Source organism: Galleria mellonella, unplaced genomic scaffold (genome assembly GCF_026898425.1).
Source record: "Galleria mellonella isolate WM207_F2 unplaced genomic scaffold, CSIRO_AGI_GalMel_v1 utg33, whole genome shotgun sequence".
Taxonomy (NCBI): domain Eukaryota; kingdom Metazoa; phylum Arthropoda; class Insecta; order Lepidoptera; family Pyralidae; genus Galleria; species Galleria mellonella.
This window is the reverse complement of record NW_026442079.1, coordinates 2,789,980-2,808,495: the sequence shown is the minus strand read 5'-3', so window position 1 is coordinate 2,808,495 and position 18,516 is coordinate 2,789,980. Positions and strand designations below refer to the sequence as shown.

Sequence of the window (18,516 nt, the reverse complement as noted above, 5' to 3'; positions counted from 1 at the left end):
GCCGAGTCAACTTAGGAACATTTAATCAAGTCTTAAAACTATTGTTCTCATTATCTGTATTGTTTATTTAAAAATATTGATAGTATATATATATATATATATATATATATATATATATATATATATATATATATATATATATATATATATATATATACGAATATATATATATTCGTCAGTATGTAAATTTTTTATCCTATAATATAAGATATATCATATAAGATAGACAACTGGAAGCAGTTTTACTTCACAGCAAAACGACTTAAAGAATCAATGGATAGAGACCTCCGTGACACATTTGTAAGAATGTCGCTTTGAGTGAATAAGGTCCCGGGCTCGATATTCGGTCGGGCTAATTTAGGGAATGAACAGGGTATTATAAGATATGCCTCCAGGTATTCCTTGTCTGGTATCTCATACCGTGATGTATCCCAGCTTGAGAATAGGCAAATGGTGTGATTGTGTGGCGCCTATATATTATTATTTTGATCAATCTATATAGAATGAAACAGATCTTATAAATTTTTTATACCACTGTGGTGGTAAACAAGCATACGACCCACTTGATGGTAAACAGTTGCGTTAGCCTATGAATGCCTACAATATTAAGGACATTACGTGCACGTTGTCGTCCCTGAATCTTTACCCCTTTTTTGAAGAACTCCATACTGTAGTCTCTTGGAAAAACCTCTACAGGGAGTTTATTTCGTAACCTGAGCCTTTGTGGAAGAAAACATTTCTGAAATCGCGCTGTACGTGACCATTTAGATTCTAAGGTATACGGTTAACTCTCTGTCGATGGCGAACTGTTCGATGATAAAAAGTGGCCGTGGGCATATTGAGCAATTCTTCTGAGCATAGTCCGTTATACAAGCGGTAGAACATGCAGAGTGAGGTACAATCTCTCTTAAGACTTAAGGGTTTAATACCACTTGTAAGTCTGGGAGCATCCATAATTCTCATAATTCATCGTTGCACTGAGTTGAAGAATTCAAGCTGGTAGGTAGGTCCATAAGTGACAGCAATACTCCTTGTGGGGCCGGATTTGCGATATATACGAGCATACGATTTTTAGACACGACAAGAAAAATAATGGCAGCACTGTGGTGTATGTGACTGATTTATAAAGAACTCCTAAACTAACTTTAGATGTGAATAATTTTAATTTCTAATGTCAAAATAATTATTTACAGTTCATACTATGTTTTATAGAATTTATTATTGAAGGGATTGTAATGATATATCATTAACGAAACAGAAAATATAATATATTCTTGGAGCAGTAATGGAAGAAGTCATTTTAAATAATAAAAAATATTTATTAGAAAATTATTTTTCTAATGTTTTTATGAAATGGCTGTATTCGAATGTAATCGGTATTAAATTAAAATGATGACAAATAAATATAATTTATATACTCTAGTTTACATACAAACAATACAAGTGTAACTGGACGATGTCTGTATCTAGAAGATATTTAAGTATTTTTTTTATTTATGGAACTTAGAGTATCCAATAAGCTGACGGCCTACCTGATGGAAAGTGGTAATAGTTGATTAGTTTTCCTTTTTTCAAAATTCAAGTTTATAAAGATGTAGGTATTTATTATTAACTATATACTTAGTAGTAAGTTACTTAGTATTAGTTTTGAACAATTCTTTTTTTCTAATGTGTAATCTATGATAATTGCCTTTTCAGTTTTTCATTCATTAGTTTTATTGAACTATAAAATATAGTACAAAAGGCAGACTTAATGCTAAAGGCCCTACCAGTCAAACTTTAGGATATTCAAAGACACTCGATGGCGATTTAAACAATAAATTAGTTTATATTTTACTGTAATATAGTAAATAACACATATACAAACATCAATAAACATGCATAATAAACCAAACCAAATAATACAACTTAGGCAGTCGTATTATTTGGTTTAATTTAGAGGACTTAATAGGTTAGTAGGTAAATTTATTGGGGAGGGCATTTATGCTTTTGGGGAATGAGTTGTGATGTTTGCACAGTAAAGGAATAAAAGATGAACTGTTATTACTTTTATTTCGGTCAATTAGTAGATCCCGTACAACCCAAATGAAGTGGCGAGTATAATCAGTCTTTGTCCACAATTTCGTAGTTAGATGTATCCAATGCAAAGACATTCACTAGGTGAAGTAACTAAGTTGCTATAAAGTATTTTTTAAAGACATTTGAACTACTACTGCAGAACAATAGTTCACAAATGAGAAACTACGAGAATGTCCTCACCATTCTATTAACACATAGTGTAAAAAATTAAATCTCTGGATACCTTGATCCTATCCAACAATAGTGAAAAATTTAGTGGAAATTAGAATTTAATATGATATCTTTCATCATAAAATCTTTAACAGTCACTAATAGTGACTGTTATAATTAATATGTTATAGTTTATAATTTCATAAGCATCTTAAATATTAGTACGTAAAACTCAGACTCTGTATATATTATAGAATACATGAGGACAGAAATTTCCTGACTCAAAAATTCAAAAAGGTTACCAATCCTGAGGATTAAGATGTTGTATTTCTATACCCTGAATATCACTGCTATATTTGATTCAGATTGAAACGCAGTCGTACAAGCTAAATGCAGTGTAGTTGAATTTTTGATTATTATACTATTACTAATTAAAACAGAATCATGGAAGGGAAACACAAATGGTTTCTCACGTAATAATAGTACGGAAAAGGTAAGTAGAGAAAATAAAGCAAAAAAATGTTTCGCTAAATGCATTGACAATCTTCTTTATTGTTGCCCTGCCAATTGATTTACAATCATGGGTAATAACATGTTAACGCTTTTACGACTTGTCATATTAGTTCAAGTAGGTATTGCCATAAGAATAGAGACGTATTGCATAGAAAAAAGAATCTCAAATTGTCAGAGACTAATTTAATTTCACCATGTAGTAATTGTTTATTATATATTTTTGTACGCGACTGTATCAAACTATATTAAAATAATTGCCATTATTATTAAAAATATATTTAGAGGTACACTATCGACTATTGCTACTTCAAAATCGATTTTTAACATATACATTATCTACGTAGATACAAAGTATCAACTTTTTAATTTAAAAGCAAGACAATTTGACCTTACAAAATATGATAAAATTTGATTATAGACTTTAACGTTCTATGAATGTCTCTGAATACACTACGGTGGCCTTCATATTCCTCATAAGTTGGCATTCCTGGTATTCTTTATATTTTTATATCTATATCATCGATTGTAAATATAATGTAACTGGAATTAAATTATTTTGGCAAATAATATCCCAAAATTGACCAGGGTATGATAAATATACCCAGACATATTATTAAGGATGATTTCTAGTACCTACCTGAATAGAAAAAAAAACAATAATAATAATAAGATACAATTAGCATGACTGTGTTATAAAAAATATACGTCACTTTTTAAATTAGGCTGGGCTAATACCTACTTGATTAGATTTTGTTCAAAGAGTTCTGCTGTTTTTAAATGACACATCTTTAAACCAACAGATATACTATCTTAAGGTTGGATCATCAATTTGTTTATTTTCACACTTGTGTATGTCAAAGCTAAGGACTAAAGAGCTAAGATATTTGTCTTAGTCCTTTTTCCAAGCATATAACAATCAAAACTCAATGTGATAGATGGTATGAACATATCTACCATTATCGAACAAATTTTTAAATACGTTCACCAGAGCAAAGATTTAAGTCTAAATTGAAACATAAAATTTCAGTGTCAATCATATTTAAATTCACTCTCAATCTTCAAGAAATTCATTAGGTCACTATGGTGCTATCATAGATGTCTACGGAACTTCATCTTTGAGCAAAAAATTATATATAATTTATTTAAATGATTACTCATAAATATATGAATAATATGTTGGTGCTGGGGGAGACCTGGATAGACTTGTTGTGAAGGTATAGATTTTGTATTGTCTAAAAGGAAAAGGTAAGGCAAGTTTGTAGAGCATTTGTAACATAGATAACATAGATATTATAAGATTTGAAAACGAAAGCAAGTCACACATGTATAAGTAGCTTTTTGTCCGTTACTGCGTGCGCGTGGATTTCAGAAATAGAAAAATTAATTAAATAAACTTCTAGATAACGTATCAAAATATTAAATTTTTAAACACCAGATTTTAAGTTAGATCTTTAGTAATACAATTGTATAACCCGTACCTAATTTGAAGCAGTAATTGTTCCGCATCACGGAATAAACATACAAACACAAAATTTAGAAAATTTATTGCTTTGGCTTGTATTGGTCTTATTAAGACCCCTCTTATACATTTTTTTTAATATTTCCATATACAGACATAGTCTAATTACAATTTGATTATATTAGTAAGATAATATTGGTCTTTAGTACCCGTTTTTCTATATTTATCATGTAATATGCTGGAAGTTAGATAGTGCTACTGTGATAATTTTTATTATTATTATTATTTTAGCCGTTAACTGTCCATCACTGGGCATAAACCTTCGCCATAACAGGAGTTTTGCCAATAATTGCCACGCTTGACAGACGGGTTGGCAACCGCAGTAAGGCTTTTAAAGATGTTTTAAGAGGGACGCTGCTGTCCATCCCTCGCCCTTCCTTAGTCGCCTCTTACGATACCCACGGGAAAGGAAGAGGTGGCCTATTCTATTCCGGGGCACACACGACGTATAATTGTAGAATAATATTCCTAATATCATCATCATCAAGCAGAATTCCAGGTGTATTTATCACGAAGGGCTAACTAATCTGCCTTTTTATTGTCACTTTATATCCTTTACTGATACTCCGCCAGCGTTCATCGTTAGCGTAGACAAGGTTTCCGTTCCATTATCATTCATTAATATCCCCACCGTAAGAGCAGGAACCCAAACACAGCAATGGAATATTAATACTTTGTTATAGATGAATAATTCCGCAGTAAATAGTACTTAAGAATTACTACTATATAGTAATAATATCTCTGTTAATTGTTTTGTTTTCTCTGTTACGCATTTCGTTTGTGTACGTGGCCATCGCACAAATAAAAGTGGAAGTAAAGAACTTTCAATAGGATAGTTAGAATCGCTCGGTCGAAGAAAATTGCAAAAAAAAAAAATACAAAATATGTAGAAAGTAAAGCGTCAATTCCTTTGTTACGTGCGGATTTAACATTGGTGTACTAGAAAAGAGCCGACAATTGCGGCTGCGTATTCTCGAAAACTTACATAACATTGTTATTGTGTTGATTGTCATTCAAATGAGACTTCGGTTGGAAATTCTTAAACACATTGCCAGTAATTAGGCTTCATCGCGATTTGTTATTCACTACATAAGGTATATACATAATTTATTATCATAGTAGATCCTTAGATCATTTACCAATGATTTGGACTAAAATAACAATATCTTATTGTTTTTTTTTTTTTATTTAACATTATTCTTTTTCTAAATTGTTACGTTAATGTCTCGTTTATTTTTATTTAATTTGCTATTTATTACATTTCTTCGACACTCGATGGCGCTAATGATTATAGTTTTTGTTATTTTCTCTAATGATACTCTAGAGATATGTAAATAATAAATAAAGGGTGTGAAATAAAAAACAAATATGGCAATAACAATAATTAACTTAATAACAGTGTGTATAACATTATTAACAAAATCCCGCTTAAACCGGGATAACATTCACAAAAACAGTCTTAAACTATTACATTGTAAAAGCAGGTAGTTTTTGGCGACTACATACTACAGTATTAATCTATTATTTACATAATGCAACACAAGCTCACAAACCTTGATAACAGATCCCATGAGAGATCCGTGCACACAAATGCATTTTATATCCCGAGAAAGCTAAGGTACCATTAAATATAATTAATGAGAACATATCGTGTATCTATTGAAAAAAATCGAATTACACGGCTAGCTATCTATCACAACGTGATTTAATGTATGTAATGTAACCTAATACAGGAAATAGATAAAATTGATGATCAATCCAATATTTATTGGGCTCGTTTGTACTCGTATTCCCTGTGCCTATAATTCATTACGAGATGTGAAGAACTGGAGAGGCCATCATTCACTTGTACAATTTCAAAGTACGTATAAAGTTATACACAAAAAAGTATAATATGCAATTTTATACATAAAATATGAAATATGTTGCGGGACAAGTTGTAAATAGCTGTAACTACTCGTCACTTCCATACTTGCAAATTTATACCTGCTAAATAATTTCTGATAGATGTTTATGTTTACATCTGGAGTGCTTTAATTGTACTAATTTTAGTGATTTGTACTGTACATGATAATAGTGTTTACTGCATTGTTAAGCTCAGTATCCACCATGACCAAAGTCCGAGCTGTCGTCACCAGCGGCTGAGAGACCGTAGCCACCGTGGTCACTTTCGAAGCTCACCGGAGACTCGCCGTAACTACCATCGTGGCCTTCGTCTGCTGCACCCCAACCGTGACCTATCCGTCATGAAAGAGATATTAGTTTGTGTATAAACTTAACTTAGGTTATCTATAAGAGATTGTCCTAGCTATAAGATCACCTTCTGTGCCTTTATGTGTATATTTTAATCTGTATTTATATTACTGTATTTTACTTGAATTGTTCAATTGTCATTGTATATTTTTGTTTATGGTGCAATAAAGAGTTAAATAAATAAATAATATCATGAGAGTGAGTTTGTTACTTTGGCAGCACAGTATCGTTACTAACATTATAAAAAAGAAAATTTTAACTATTTGTATGTTTGTAATGGATAAATTCAAAAACTACTCAACCTGGATTGGAAACGCTGATAATAAAGTTTTCACCTATAGAAGGCTTTATTATCAGCAGGTAACATAGGCTACATTTTATATACAAAAAAAAATTGATATCTCTACGATAATTAAAATAATTTAACAATGTAATGTATCACAAAATTTGTCTATTAATGCTTATATAAAATACTTTTAATACATTTAATATTTATTCTTCTATCTATCTACCCGTGCCAAGCTAGGGCGGAACATAAGTTTAGTATAAAAAAGGGCTTATGGTATTTTTTACTTCGGTTAATCAAACTTCACATTTTGTGAATGAAATTACGAGCTCTAATAATATAATATGTTTTTTTTTTTAATTACTTTTTTATACCCTACTGCAATATTGCACTAAATATCTATATATATATATATATATATATTGAAACTAGAATAACTCGTAGAATGCGATAACAACCAATATCGGCCTATATGAATACTTAAATATCATAAGTATCGGTATTTATATAGAAGCATTTAATCCCTAATATAACCTTACAAACATAGTTACTTTTGCTTGAATAAATTAATTACAGTTCCTGTTCTATAAGTATTAATAAATCTTAACCGATTTTGATATATATTTTGTAATAGACACTGTTATTTCCGTGTTGGTTCCAATCTATTAAAGATTCATCAATATAATATTAATCTGAAATACTATAAAAAATTCTGGACTCTTTCGCTAAGAATACATTTTGATTATTTTTCCAGTATAAACGTTAAAATTTATAATAACATATTTAAAAAAATCAGTAAGGTGAATACTACTTGTGTTAGAGTGTCGCCCTCTGGAATCAAGAGGTTTTAGATCGCCTTCTTTATACACGAAAGCCTCTACCGCAGCTTTCCGAACGACGTCTTTTTTATTTATTTGTCCTCCGAAACATAAAATAAGTGACAATCACTTTTAAATAAACCAAACATTAATTTAAAATTTCAGAGGTTAGGCTAGGAGAGAGAAGAGAGCGGTCGCTCTTTTGATCCCTGGACTGCAGGCAAGCGTTGTCCGACTAAGCTGTCAGTACTAAGTGGTAATTAGGATAATTCTGATTTATTGAATAGTACTACTATATGAATTAGTAATTTACTTATAGATAAAAGTATGTTTAATAACTGTGTTTTATAGGGATCACAGTTGTTCATGGGGTATCTAGGTACATGTTTGGCTATACAAATAATGGGGATGGTGATGAAAAAGTATTTCGTGTAACTGATATCGAAGGCACTTTTTATATTTACAAGTCGATAGCTTATTTGATAATTTAACATATCAAACGTTTTAAATAACAATATATATTTTAAAACAGATAAATATGTCTTTTAGACCCTAGTGATAAAAAAGGTAATCGATCATCATTGAAAGGCAAATATTTTCTCAGACATTGATGTTTTAGAAATAATGATTATAATTACTCTTACCTCCTCCGAAGTGTGGCGCTGGCTTTGGTTCTCCATACGTGTAACCAAGGACTTCATAGTGGTCGTCACCACCACCACCTCCACTCTTGTGGTGCACATGCTTCACAATCGTATGCTTGTGATGATGATGTTTCACGAATAGTGGTACGTGGATGATCACCTTCTTGTGACCGCCGCCGTGACCTCCCGCTGATACGAGCGAAGCCAGCTCCACCGCACACACAAGTACTACCTGGAAAGTAGAACAGTAATGTCATTAATAAACTAATTCAAATTTTTTGAAATAAAGTATATTATTAAAAATATAGGTAGAAATAGTTTTAACATTTCTTTATATCAAAATTCAAAAGGATATTAGTGAAATAATAATAAAGTACTATTTATGATTATTACTGTAATATTAATTACATAAATATGTGTATAATTCGCAGATGCAAATGCTGTAACAATTCGCAATGAGAATAAGCAGTTTGCTATGCATAAAATTTCTTTATATACATTAAGTATAAAGAAATTTCATGAAAAACAATAGTAAATCGAGTGTCCATTATACAAATACAAAGATTGATATAATCAAGAATAAAGCTCACAGTAATCATTGCAAGGAAACATATTTTGCCCTATTAAGGTAAACTACAGAGATGTTTTCGTTTATGGAGTATCTGATTTATAGTGTTGTAATAGAATGTTACACTTTCAAATTGCAACTGAGAAATGACAGCATCTAAGACGCCATTCACTCTGGACTTTTTTGTTTTTTAGCGCCCCAGTCTAAAAAGTTGTATTTGATGATTACTTAACTATCCGGCAGTTATATTATGTTAGATCGCTAATTACTTCCGCATATTAAATAGTAACTTTTATAGGTGCACTAATTTTAGACAGCCAGTACCGTAATGGTTTTTTTTTCTATTTTTCCGAACATAATTTTGCAACGGACAAATAGAAAGCTCTAGGCCATGTTTTCAGGCTGTTCATTGAACTAAAACTTATTTTCTAATTTAATTATTTTCTAATATTTATGTTATAGTTGTTATATTATGTACATTGGAACTATTTGAAAGTTTAAGGAGAGCTAAACAGCTGTCTAACGTAAATAGATCATCTGTTGTCATATAGGTGTATGTTTTTCAACATAATTATAATAAATAAGAGTAAGCAAATTTCATAGCAAGCACTAATTCAAGGAAACAAATAGCTTGACATATGTAATTGTTCCTTGGCATGCATTTCTCAATTGTTTTTATTTGAAGATGAATTTCTTATATAATATTGTTAATATTTTGTAACTCACCAGAAAACGAGCAGACATCGTGTAAGTATGGTGAGAGCAGTGAGTGACTGAACGCGGGTGCAGGCAGCTGGTGTGTGATAAAGAAATTTAAACAAAACTTCCTTTTATATCGCAACGTGGTCGCGTTTCGCGACACTGGCTCTCAATGGCTTCAATCTATTCCATGATATTCTCATACTAGCTAATGTAAACCTTACACCAAGATTCTAGAGATCATAGTTGAATATCAAATGCAATGTCCTCAAGTTCAATCAGTTTCATTGCAATTTCAACTAGACGACGCCAACCTAAAGCTTATATTTGAATTTGCAGTTTATAGTGTAAACAGTTTAAAAAAATCTGTTATTATAGTGAAAATGTGGTTTACATTATAGTCATAAAGTGGAAATTCGGTTGTACTTAAAAGATGAAAATATTTCCATAGACCACAATCGAATGAGTCGAGACGATACCCTGCCCTAGTACTATTGTAAGACTAATTGTTAGTAATTACAACCACATAGATATTGATAGATTAGATAGATAAACCCAGTCCTGTCCTACTGATGGATAAAGCTTTTTTACGAGTAAGTTATTGTTATATATTATACTATATAAAGTTATAAACGCAAAGTGGGATGCTATCGATCTGTTGAGCCAAGTTTCGTTTAAAACAGGAGGTAATAAGAGAATATTAAAATTATTTCATGTACCTTATTGTAATAACAATGTAACTTTTAATGATCCTCTCTTCCGCATGTGCAGACTGTACAATAATTGTAATGAATTGGACATTTTTGCTTATAATTTAAATTTTTTTCTTAAAATGGCAAAAGAAGTGTCTGAGTTTAATATATAATTGTTCTCATTTTCAATTGTTACTGTATATAATATTGAAACTAGTATAAGTTAACGCTGTGCGTAGCAATTAATGGTATACAATTTTAAAACAATTAGTTATAAAGTTTATTATAGTCAATTTAATGTGAATTGTAATACTGTTGCAATGCCTAAATAAATAAATAAATAAATATTAACATATTACATACTAGCTGATGTCTGCGAATTTGTCCGAGTGATATTTATTATATCTTCGATTAACATTTTTAACCTCCTTGTTTGGTAAACTCTACTGGATCGATCATTAAATAAAAGAAAAAAGGTTCTTATTCACGACTTTTATTGATACGACAATTTTATAATACAAAATTTTATGATACGAAACTTACTACAATTATATTGCAAGAATATGATAACCTTGAACTGATGCTGGGGTGTCACCTGGAATCGAGCAGAAAAAGAGAAATGTGAATAAATTGACGAAGGTTGACGAAAAATTTCAATTTTGTTGCCAGAATGTAGGGTTGAAATTTTCACAGGTTTGTAAGTTTAGCATGTACCGATGTACGATGTAACCGTGTAAATGATGACGTGTCGTTCTCACTTTTTGCCCTACGTCAAAATTACTTAAGTAGATTGTGTATTAAGCTGTATAAGCTAGTATAGACTTTTAACTATCCCACGGGAACTTTTTCATTTTCTGTGTTTAAAAGTATCAAAAATTTTGACCGGGAATGTAAGGCATCATCATACAAAAAGTCATACTGACAGAAAAACAAGAAAATTAAAAAATCTGGATGTGTCCTGTTAATAAATGAATTTATTATGGTTATGTTTGACATTCAGTAAGACTATAGATAAATAATATTAATCTATTTTCAACTTGACCACAGACTTTAACAAAAAACAAAAGAGTATATATGCGTGTGTGTGTGTGTCAAATACCTGGTAATGTGAGTAATTTGTTTTTATTGATTTAATGTATTTTTGAAACATAATTAAAAAACATATTAGCTATAAGTGTGCCAGATTAAATACTCCTCCGTCCGCGCAATTTTCGGAAAAAAAGGTACAAAATTTTTGCTTCACGTATATGTGATATAAAAACGGGAAAACAATTTATATAGGTATATGTATTAGGTTTCGTTACTGAATACTATTATTGGGCGTGTTGCGTGATTTGAAGGCCTCTTGTAGTTCATTGACCCTCATTAAAATATGCGAGGAAGAGATAATTTAAGATTTTGTTTTACAAAGAAACAGATTTTGGTAAGTGATCAAAAGAGAAGTAAGTACTGCTAAAATAATGAAGTAAGTTATTAGCGAAATTTGTGCAGAATAATACAAGAAACATTTAATGTTTTTAATATTATTATTGTTTGTTCGCAAATTGAAAAAAATTATAAGTCTTAACCTAAACAAGAATTGATTATTAATCTCGTTTACTTAAAGACGATATAGACGGCGCCTCCTCTTTTTAAAATACCTACTTTCAGAAGTATATGTATGTTATTCATAAGTAAGCTTTGTGGCGGCCTTACATTTATTTATATTTTGCACTCAGACCATAATGTAATATTGTAAAAATATCTTTAATTAAAAAAAAAAATGGATAGGTATTTATATAAAACTCCTCCTGCTATTGTACGTGTAGTAACTAAATTTCGCAATCAATTATCAACAGAAAAAATAATTAGTACAACTTTCACCACTTGACATTGTATGAAGAAAAAGATACGTGACAAGAACAGAAGACATAAAAAGTAATATTCCAGTTAGGTTTAGGCTAAGGGTTTAGGTATATTAAATAGTATTTAATAAAAATATGTCAGAAATGAAGTACCTAATAAATTGTAGCATTTACAAGAAAGCAAAATTATATAGATCTTTATAACTAAACTACTATTTTGAATTTTGGGCTTGGCAAAGGACTCTGCGTAGTGTACAGTATTAGGATTCAATTAAGGCCTCATTCCTATTCTGAAATGTTTTATAATAAACTGATAGTCTAATTAATATATTTGAAAAGTGCTTTTTTATTTAGATAGTCATGATGTTAATAATACATAATATATAATACCATGGAATCCAATTAAAAAAGAATATACAATTCTTAATATATGTAATAATCATTGTTGTTCATAGTTAAAAATTAATTACTAAAATTTAATATATTAATTAAAAGTGCTACCCATGAGCACCTGTGCTGCCGGCCTTTAAAAAAGATATATGCTCTTTTCTTGAAATATAGTTTGGAAATACTACGGCTGGAAATTGTATTCATATTTTTTAAATAAATGATTATAAGATAAATAATACTGTTAATATGTAGCCTATAACACTTCGACAGTAGCCAATCCATCGACCACCTTATGTATAAAATTGTGTACATATAGCATTAAATGTAAGTATTTGGACCTAATTTATATACAAAAATATTGCTCTTATTTTTTACCAATTGGGTATATTTGTAACATATTTGTATATTAACCTATTTTTGTAGTCCTAATAACAATTTAATTGTGCACAGTACAGTTGCTCGCCAATTATTTTAATTATCCTGTATCACAGTAATTGAGTAGATGGAAGAGATCTAATTTAGAGATAAGCCCACAATATTTACAACTGCCTTATTTTTGTAATTAAGTAATACTCGTATGCTTTATTTGCAACGGGCAGTGCGTGCAAATGTGGCCAGCAATCGCAGACAGGGCTGCAGTGTTGCGCAGGCGCAGACGTGCAGGCGAACGGAAGACGCTCTCACTTTTACTATAATCTCGATGAGAGGGAAACAGATGCGATTATAACTACCGATACAACATCTGAATTACCGTTTTCCTAATGCATCATGATATTACGCCATTTACAAATTACAACTTGCGATTGAAGAATTTTTGTCTCTGCAGTAAAATTAGGTTACATGTTTGTTTAAATTTTATTTATCTATTTAAACTTTATTGACCAATAAAATATAGTGCAAAGGAGAGAATTAATGTTAGTCAGGAATGGCGAACATTTACGTATCAACGTGCCATTTTTCTAAAGAAATGTTGGCTGGTAAAGAATACTTTTAATATAGGCATTTTGTACCAGTCAACCTCTATGATGTGCAGAGATACTCGATGACGGTTTAAATAATAATATAACATATATTTTACTACATATACTATAAATATTATAACAAAATTGAAAAAGGTATAGGGAGTCGAATTAAAAAAGTCCCCAAGTTTAAATTCTGTTAAAAATAAGATACTGTTATAATTCTGAATAATCGGGGGGAAAGGGATTGTTAGTAATGGAGACTGAGAATCCCATTGCTAGCAATATACCTGTAGAGATGTAGAGATGTGTAGAAATGTAGAGATGTGGGCTTGATGATATTTATATATATAAATTCAGAAGGAGTAAGAGAAAGAAAGACTTGGTACGAGATTGTATAATGAATAATATTTACAGTAAATAAATCCAGATAAAATAAGTCGCGATACAATATATAGTTCCGTAAAATTTGCTAAGACAAGAAGATTGTCAAGAACGTCACTATTTATTTTTCTGTAATTATATAGGTTTGAAAGAGGTTGGTAGCCTACATCACTCCCCCCCATGAGACCTGGTTAAGGGCGATAAAAATCTGAAAATCGGACACGACGTCCAGAACGGGTTGTCCTAGCTACAGAATTGTTCGTGTCTTGGTTGTTAAGTGTGGTGTGATCGTTTAAAATGTAGGCGGGTTTCAACCTATCTATCGAAACAGTGACTTCTTTACCTTTGATTAACAATTTAAAGGTTTTGTCACCTCTGAGCAATACAAGATAAGGTCCTGTATATGCTGGTTGGAGAGAACTACGCAATGCGTCTTCGCGAAGGAAAACGTAATTGGTAGTGGCAAGATCTTTGAAAATAAATATTTTGTCACTTCTATGACGAGAAGCAGCAACAGGTTTGATTTTATTGGCGAATAAACGTAAACGAGCCATAAAATCAGTGACATCAGTAGAACCTTCCAAATGGCGGTCGAAAAATTCGCCTGGAAGTCTTAAAGGTTCTCCATAGGTAAGTTCTGCTGAAGAAGCTTGTAAGTCTTCTTTAAAAGAACTTCGTATGCCCAATAGTACCCACGGAAGAGATTCCGTCCAAGTACTATTCGCATGACACATGATGGATGTCTTAAGCTGCCTGTGAAATCTTTCAACAAGGCCGTTAGACGCTGGATGGTAGGCTGTAGTTCGTTTGTGTTCGAACCCTGTAATCTGAGATAATTGTTCGAACAGCGCCGATTCAAATTGGCGGCCACGGTCCGTAACAATTTGCTCAGGACAGCCAAATCTAGCAATCCAGCCTGAAAGTAAAGCCTTGGCGACAGTTTCAGCTGAAATATCGGTTATCGGTATTGCTTCAGGCCACCTTGTAAAACGGTCGATGGCAGTGAGACAATACCGATAACCCTGAGACAGAGGCATGGGACCGACAAGGTCAATATGTACTACCTTAAATCGTGCTCGAGGTAAGTTGTAAGTGCCCAACGGAGCAGACACGTGACGACTTACTTTAGATCGCTGACAAGCCAGACAAGACTTAGCCCACACTCTGCAGTCCTTTCTGATGCCGGGCCATACAAAGCGTTGAGCTACCATTTTTGCAGACGCGTTAGACCCGGGGTGGCTCAGAGAATGAAGGCTGTCAAAAACTTCCTTTCTGAGGGTTTTGGGAACAAATGGTCTAGGAGTTGTTGTACTGATATCACAGTACAATGAGATACAACTCCCAGGTAATTCTCGTTTCTCTAGACGTAAAGAATTTGGTTCATCTAGATAATGAGATATTTCAGGATCAGTTTCCTGTGCTTCAGCTATGGCTTTCAAACTGACTGGTGTTTGCAATTCATCAACACGTGATAATGTATCAGCCACAACATTATTTTTACCCGAAATATGACGAATGTCAGTGGTAAACTGGGAAATATAATCTAAATGTCTATACTGCCTAGGCGAACAGTTGGCTTTCCGTTCATGGAAAGCGAAACTGATCGGTTTATGGTCAGTATAGACTGTAAAATGTCTAGCCTCAAGCATATGACGAAAGTATTTTATTGCATCATAAATTGCCAATAGCTCTCGGTCATATGGTGAGTACTTTTGTTGAGAAGGGCTGAGTTTCTGGGAAAAGAATGCTAAAGGTTCCCATGCACCATTCTTAAATTGTTGAAGTACTGCACCAATAGCTGTATCGGAGGCGTCTGTGACTAAAGCTAGCTTAAATTCACAATCTGGATGAGCTAACAGTGCAGCATTCGAGAGACTTTCTTTACAGGCTTCAAAGGCTTTTAATGTGTCTCCAGTTAAATTAATAGGACTAGAGCCTTTAACTGAACCTGCCAAAAGAGAATTAAGTGGAGCCTGGATTTGGGCAGCATGAGGCAGAAAACGCCTATAAAAATTTATCATGCCCAAAAACCTTCTAAGCTGCCTTACATCTTTTGGTGGAGGAAAGTCCTTGATCGCCTGCACTTTAGTATCCAGGGGCCTAGTACCTTTTTCGGAAATTCGATAGCCTAAAAAGGTTACTTCCGATACGCCAAAGACCGATTTTGCAGTATTAATTACAATGTTGTATTCTTTCATCCTGGCAAAGACAATACGTAAATGCTGCTCATGTTCAGCTTCAGATTTGGAGAAAATGAGGAAATCGTCCAAATAACAGTAACAGAAATCCAATCCCCTAGTCACCTCATCAACAAATCTTTGAAAAGTTTGACCTGCATTTCTTAAACCAAAGGTCATATACGGAAATTCGTATAGACCAAATGGGGTTGTAATGGCAGTCTTCGGTATGTCCTGAACACTTACGGGTATTTGATTATAGGCTTTAACAAGATCAATAGTAGAAAACACTTTACATCCAGAAATGGAATGAGTAAAATCATGAATATGTCTAATCGGATACCTATCAGGAATCGTCCGTGCATTTAGCATACGGTAATCCCCGCAAGGACGCCAACCGTTATCTTTTTTCGGAGCTAAATGTAATGGCGATGCCCACGGACTCTCTGAAGGCCTAGCTGTGCCATTAGCCAACATGGACTCAAACTCTTGTTTGGCAATTTTCAACTTGTCCGGAGCAAGACGCCGGGGATTGCAATGCACGGGTGGGCCAGGTGTAGTGCGTATGTGATGAACTGTGTTGTGTGAAATAGTCCTATGTACCCCTGCTGGTCGTGTAATTTCAGGAAAATCAATTAAAATATTATGAAATTTAGAATCACCTATCAAAACTTTTACAGACTGTATTGTGTTGGATGGGTGTGAAAGTGAAGCTGTAGCAGTGAGTGTAGTGGTATTATCTACTAAACGTTGATTGCGACAGTCAACCATTAAATTGTAAAAGGATAAAAAATCTATACCTATAATACACTTTGTTACATCAGCGACTACAAAACGCCATGGAAACTGTCTACGTAGACCTAAGTCTAGGTTTAAATGTGCGTAACCGTAGGTATCGATGACGCTACCATTAGCAGCACGCAGTTGATAATTGGTCTTGGGCCGACGTTGTCGTAGTAGTGATCGTGGAAAGACGCAGAGATCGCTTCCGGTGTCGACGAGAAACTGAGTCTTTGTATTCCGATCCATAACGAAAAGGCGACTACAGGAGGTTGGGCAATCGCTGGTCGCCGCTATCGATTGCCTTGTTAGTTTTCCTGATTGTAATCGCATGGCTTGATACAATTGCTCTACTGCCAAACTTATGGTGATACCAACAAACGGGAAATTTCTTATAATTAGAATGAGACTTTGATGCTGATCGGCTACGTTGAGGCTTCCTAGATCTGGAGCGCTGGCGACGATTTAGTTGCATGGTAAGTGACTTTACTTGCTTGCGCAGCTCCGCTATTTCATTCGCCATGTGATTGCTAGGACTTGGTCCTGCAGCTGCATCATCACGAGCTGTCGCTTCAACTTGAGGTGAACGTGGTGCGAGATCCATAATTCTATCTGCTAGATCCGCTAACACATCTAAATCTGCATTAGGTTGTGCCACAAGGATGGTCTGAATATGAGCAGGAAGACGGCTGGTCCAAATTGTTTGAAGAAATTCATCTGGTACCTTTGGTCCGGCTAAGCTCTGCAAATGCCTTAAAAATTGCGAAGGCTTGCGGTCGCCTAGCTCCTCATGCATTAGCAATTGTTTCACCTTCTTCTCTTTGGATGCACTGAGGCGCTTAACCAACTCCAATTTCAGCTTTTCATACTTCCCCTCTGCTGGCGGACTGATAATAATGTCTTTAACTTCTTTAGAAAACTGATTGTCGAGTTGTCCGATTACATAATTAAATTTTGTTAGATCACTGGTAATTTTTGAAATAGCAAATTGGCCCTCGACTTGAGCAAACCATATCTCTGGCTCTTCTGGCCAAAATGGTGGAACTTTAATTGCGACTTTAAATACCTCGGATGACGTGTCGTCTCGTACTGTGGAAACGGTGCCGCTCTCCATCATTTTTTTTCTTCCAAAAATCGATGAATGAAAATGTTCAAAAGGGAGTCACCAGTGTAGAGATGTAGAGATGTGTAGAAATGTAGAGATGTGGGCTTGATGATATTTATATATATAAATTCAGAAGGAGTAAGAGAAAGAAAGACTTGGTACGAGATTGTATAATGAATAATATTTACAGTAAATAAATCCAGATAAAATAAGTCGCGATACAATATATAGTTCCGTAAAATTTGCTAAGACAAGAAGATTGTCAAGAACGTCACTATTTATTTTTCTGTAATTATATAGGTTTGAAAGAGGTTGGTAGCCTACATACCCAACCAGGTCGATCTCCTCGCGGTTCCCCCTGGAAACTATCATGGTTAATTCCTGATGAATTCATCATGATGGACTAACTGGCCTGTTTTCATTCTCATCTATCACCCTTCACTGGTGCTCCGCCAGCGTATCCCGTTAGCGCAGGCGGGGTTACCATACCATTTTCACCCATCAAAACAATTCTGAATAATCGGAATTGGAACTAAACTCTAGATCTTCAATGTCTTATTTTGATAATTAAAACAATTTAAGCACTATTATAGCAAAGAAAGGAACTAGTTTGGATGTGCACATTGTTTTGAAGTTATAATGGCCGCGTTCTTATT

The 18,516-nt window shown here is 33.3% G+C and overlaps 2 protein-coding genes across 2 annotated transcripts; both read right to left on the bottom strand.

Annotated features, from left to right (window-relative positions):
• Positions 1-5,630: 5,630 nt before the first annotated feature.
• Positions 5,631-9,627, bottom strand: LOC113517592 (uncharacterized). Its single transcript, XM_026902310.3, has 3 exons — positions 9,557-9,627; positions 8,263-8,494; positions 5,631-6,498 (listed from the first exon to the last, which is right to left on the bottom strand). The coding sequence occupies exons 1-3, from the start codon at positions 9,572-9,574 to the stop codon at positions 6,359-6,361; spliced, it is 390 nt and encodes a 129-aa protein (XP_026758111.2). The 5' UTR covers positions 9,575-9,627; the 3' UTR covers positions 5,631-6,358.
• A 7,390-nt stretch (positions 9,628-17,017) lies between these two features.
• Positions 17,018-17,872, bottom strand: LOC128201057 (uncharacterized). Its single transcript, XM_052896644.1, has one exon. It carries the CDS (start codon positions 17,870-17,872, stop codon positions 17,018-17,020), a length of 855 nt encoding a protein of 284 aa, XP_052752604.1.
• Positions 17,873-18,516: the final 644 nt, after the last annotated feature.

Excerpts from the sequence above, each read along its gene's own strand:
- LOC113517592 (XM_026902310.3), bottom strand. Across the intron at positions 6,499-8,262 it reads AGCGCCACACTTCGGAGGAG|GTCACGGTTGGGGTGCAGCA; the intron begins GTAAGAGTAATT and ends CATGACGGATAG.
- LOC128201057 (XM_052896644.1), bottom strand. The coding sequence starts at position 17,872 with ATGATGGAGAGCGGCACCGTTTCCACAGTACGAGACGACACGTCATCC.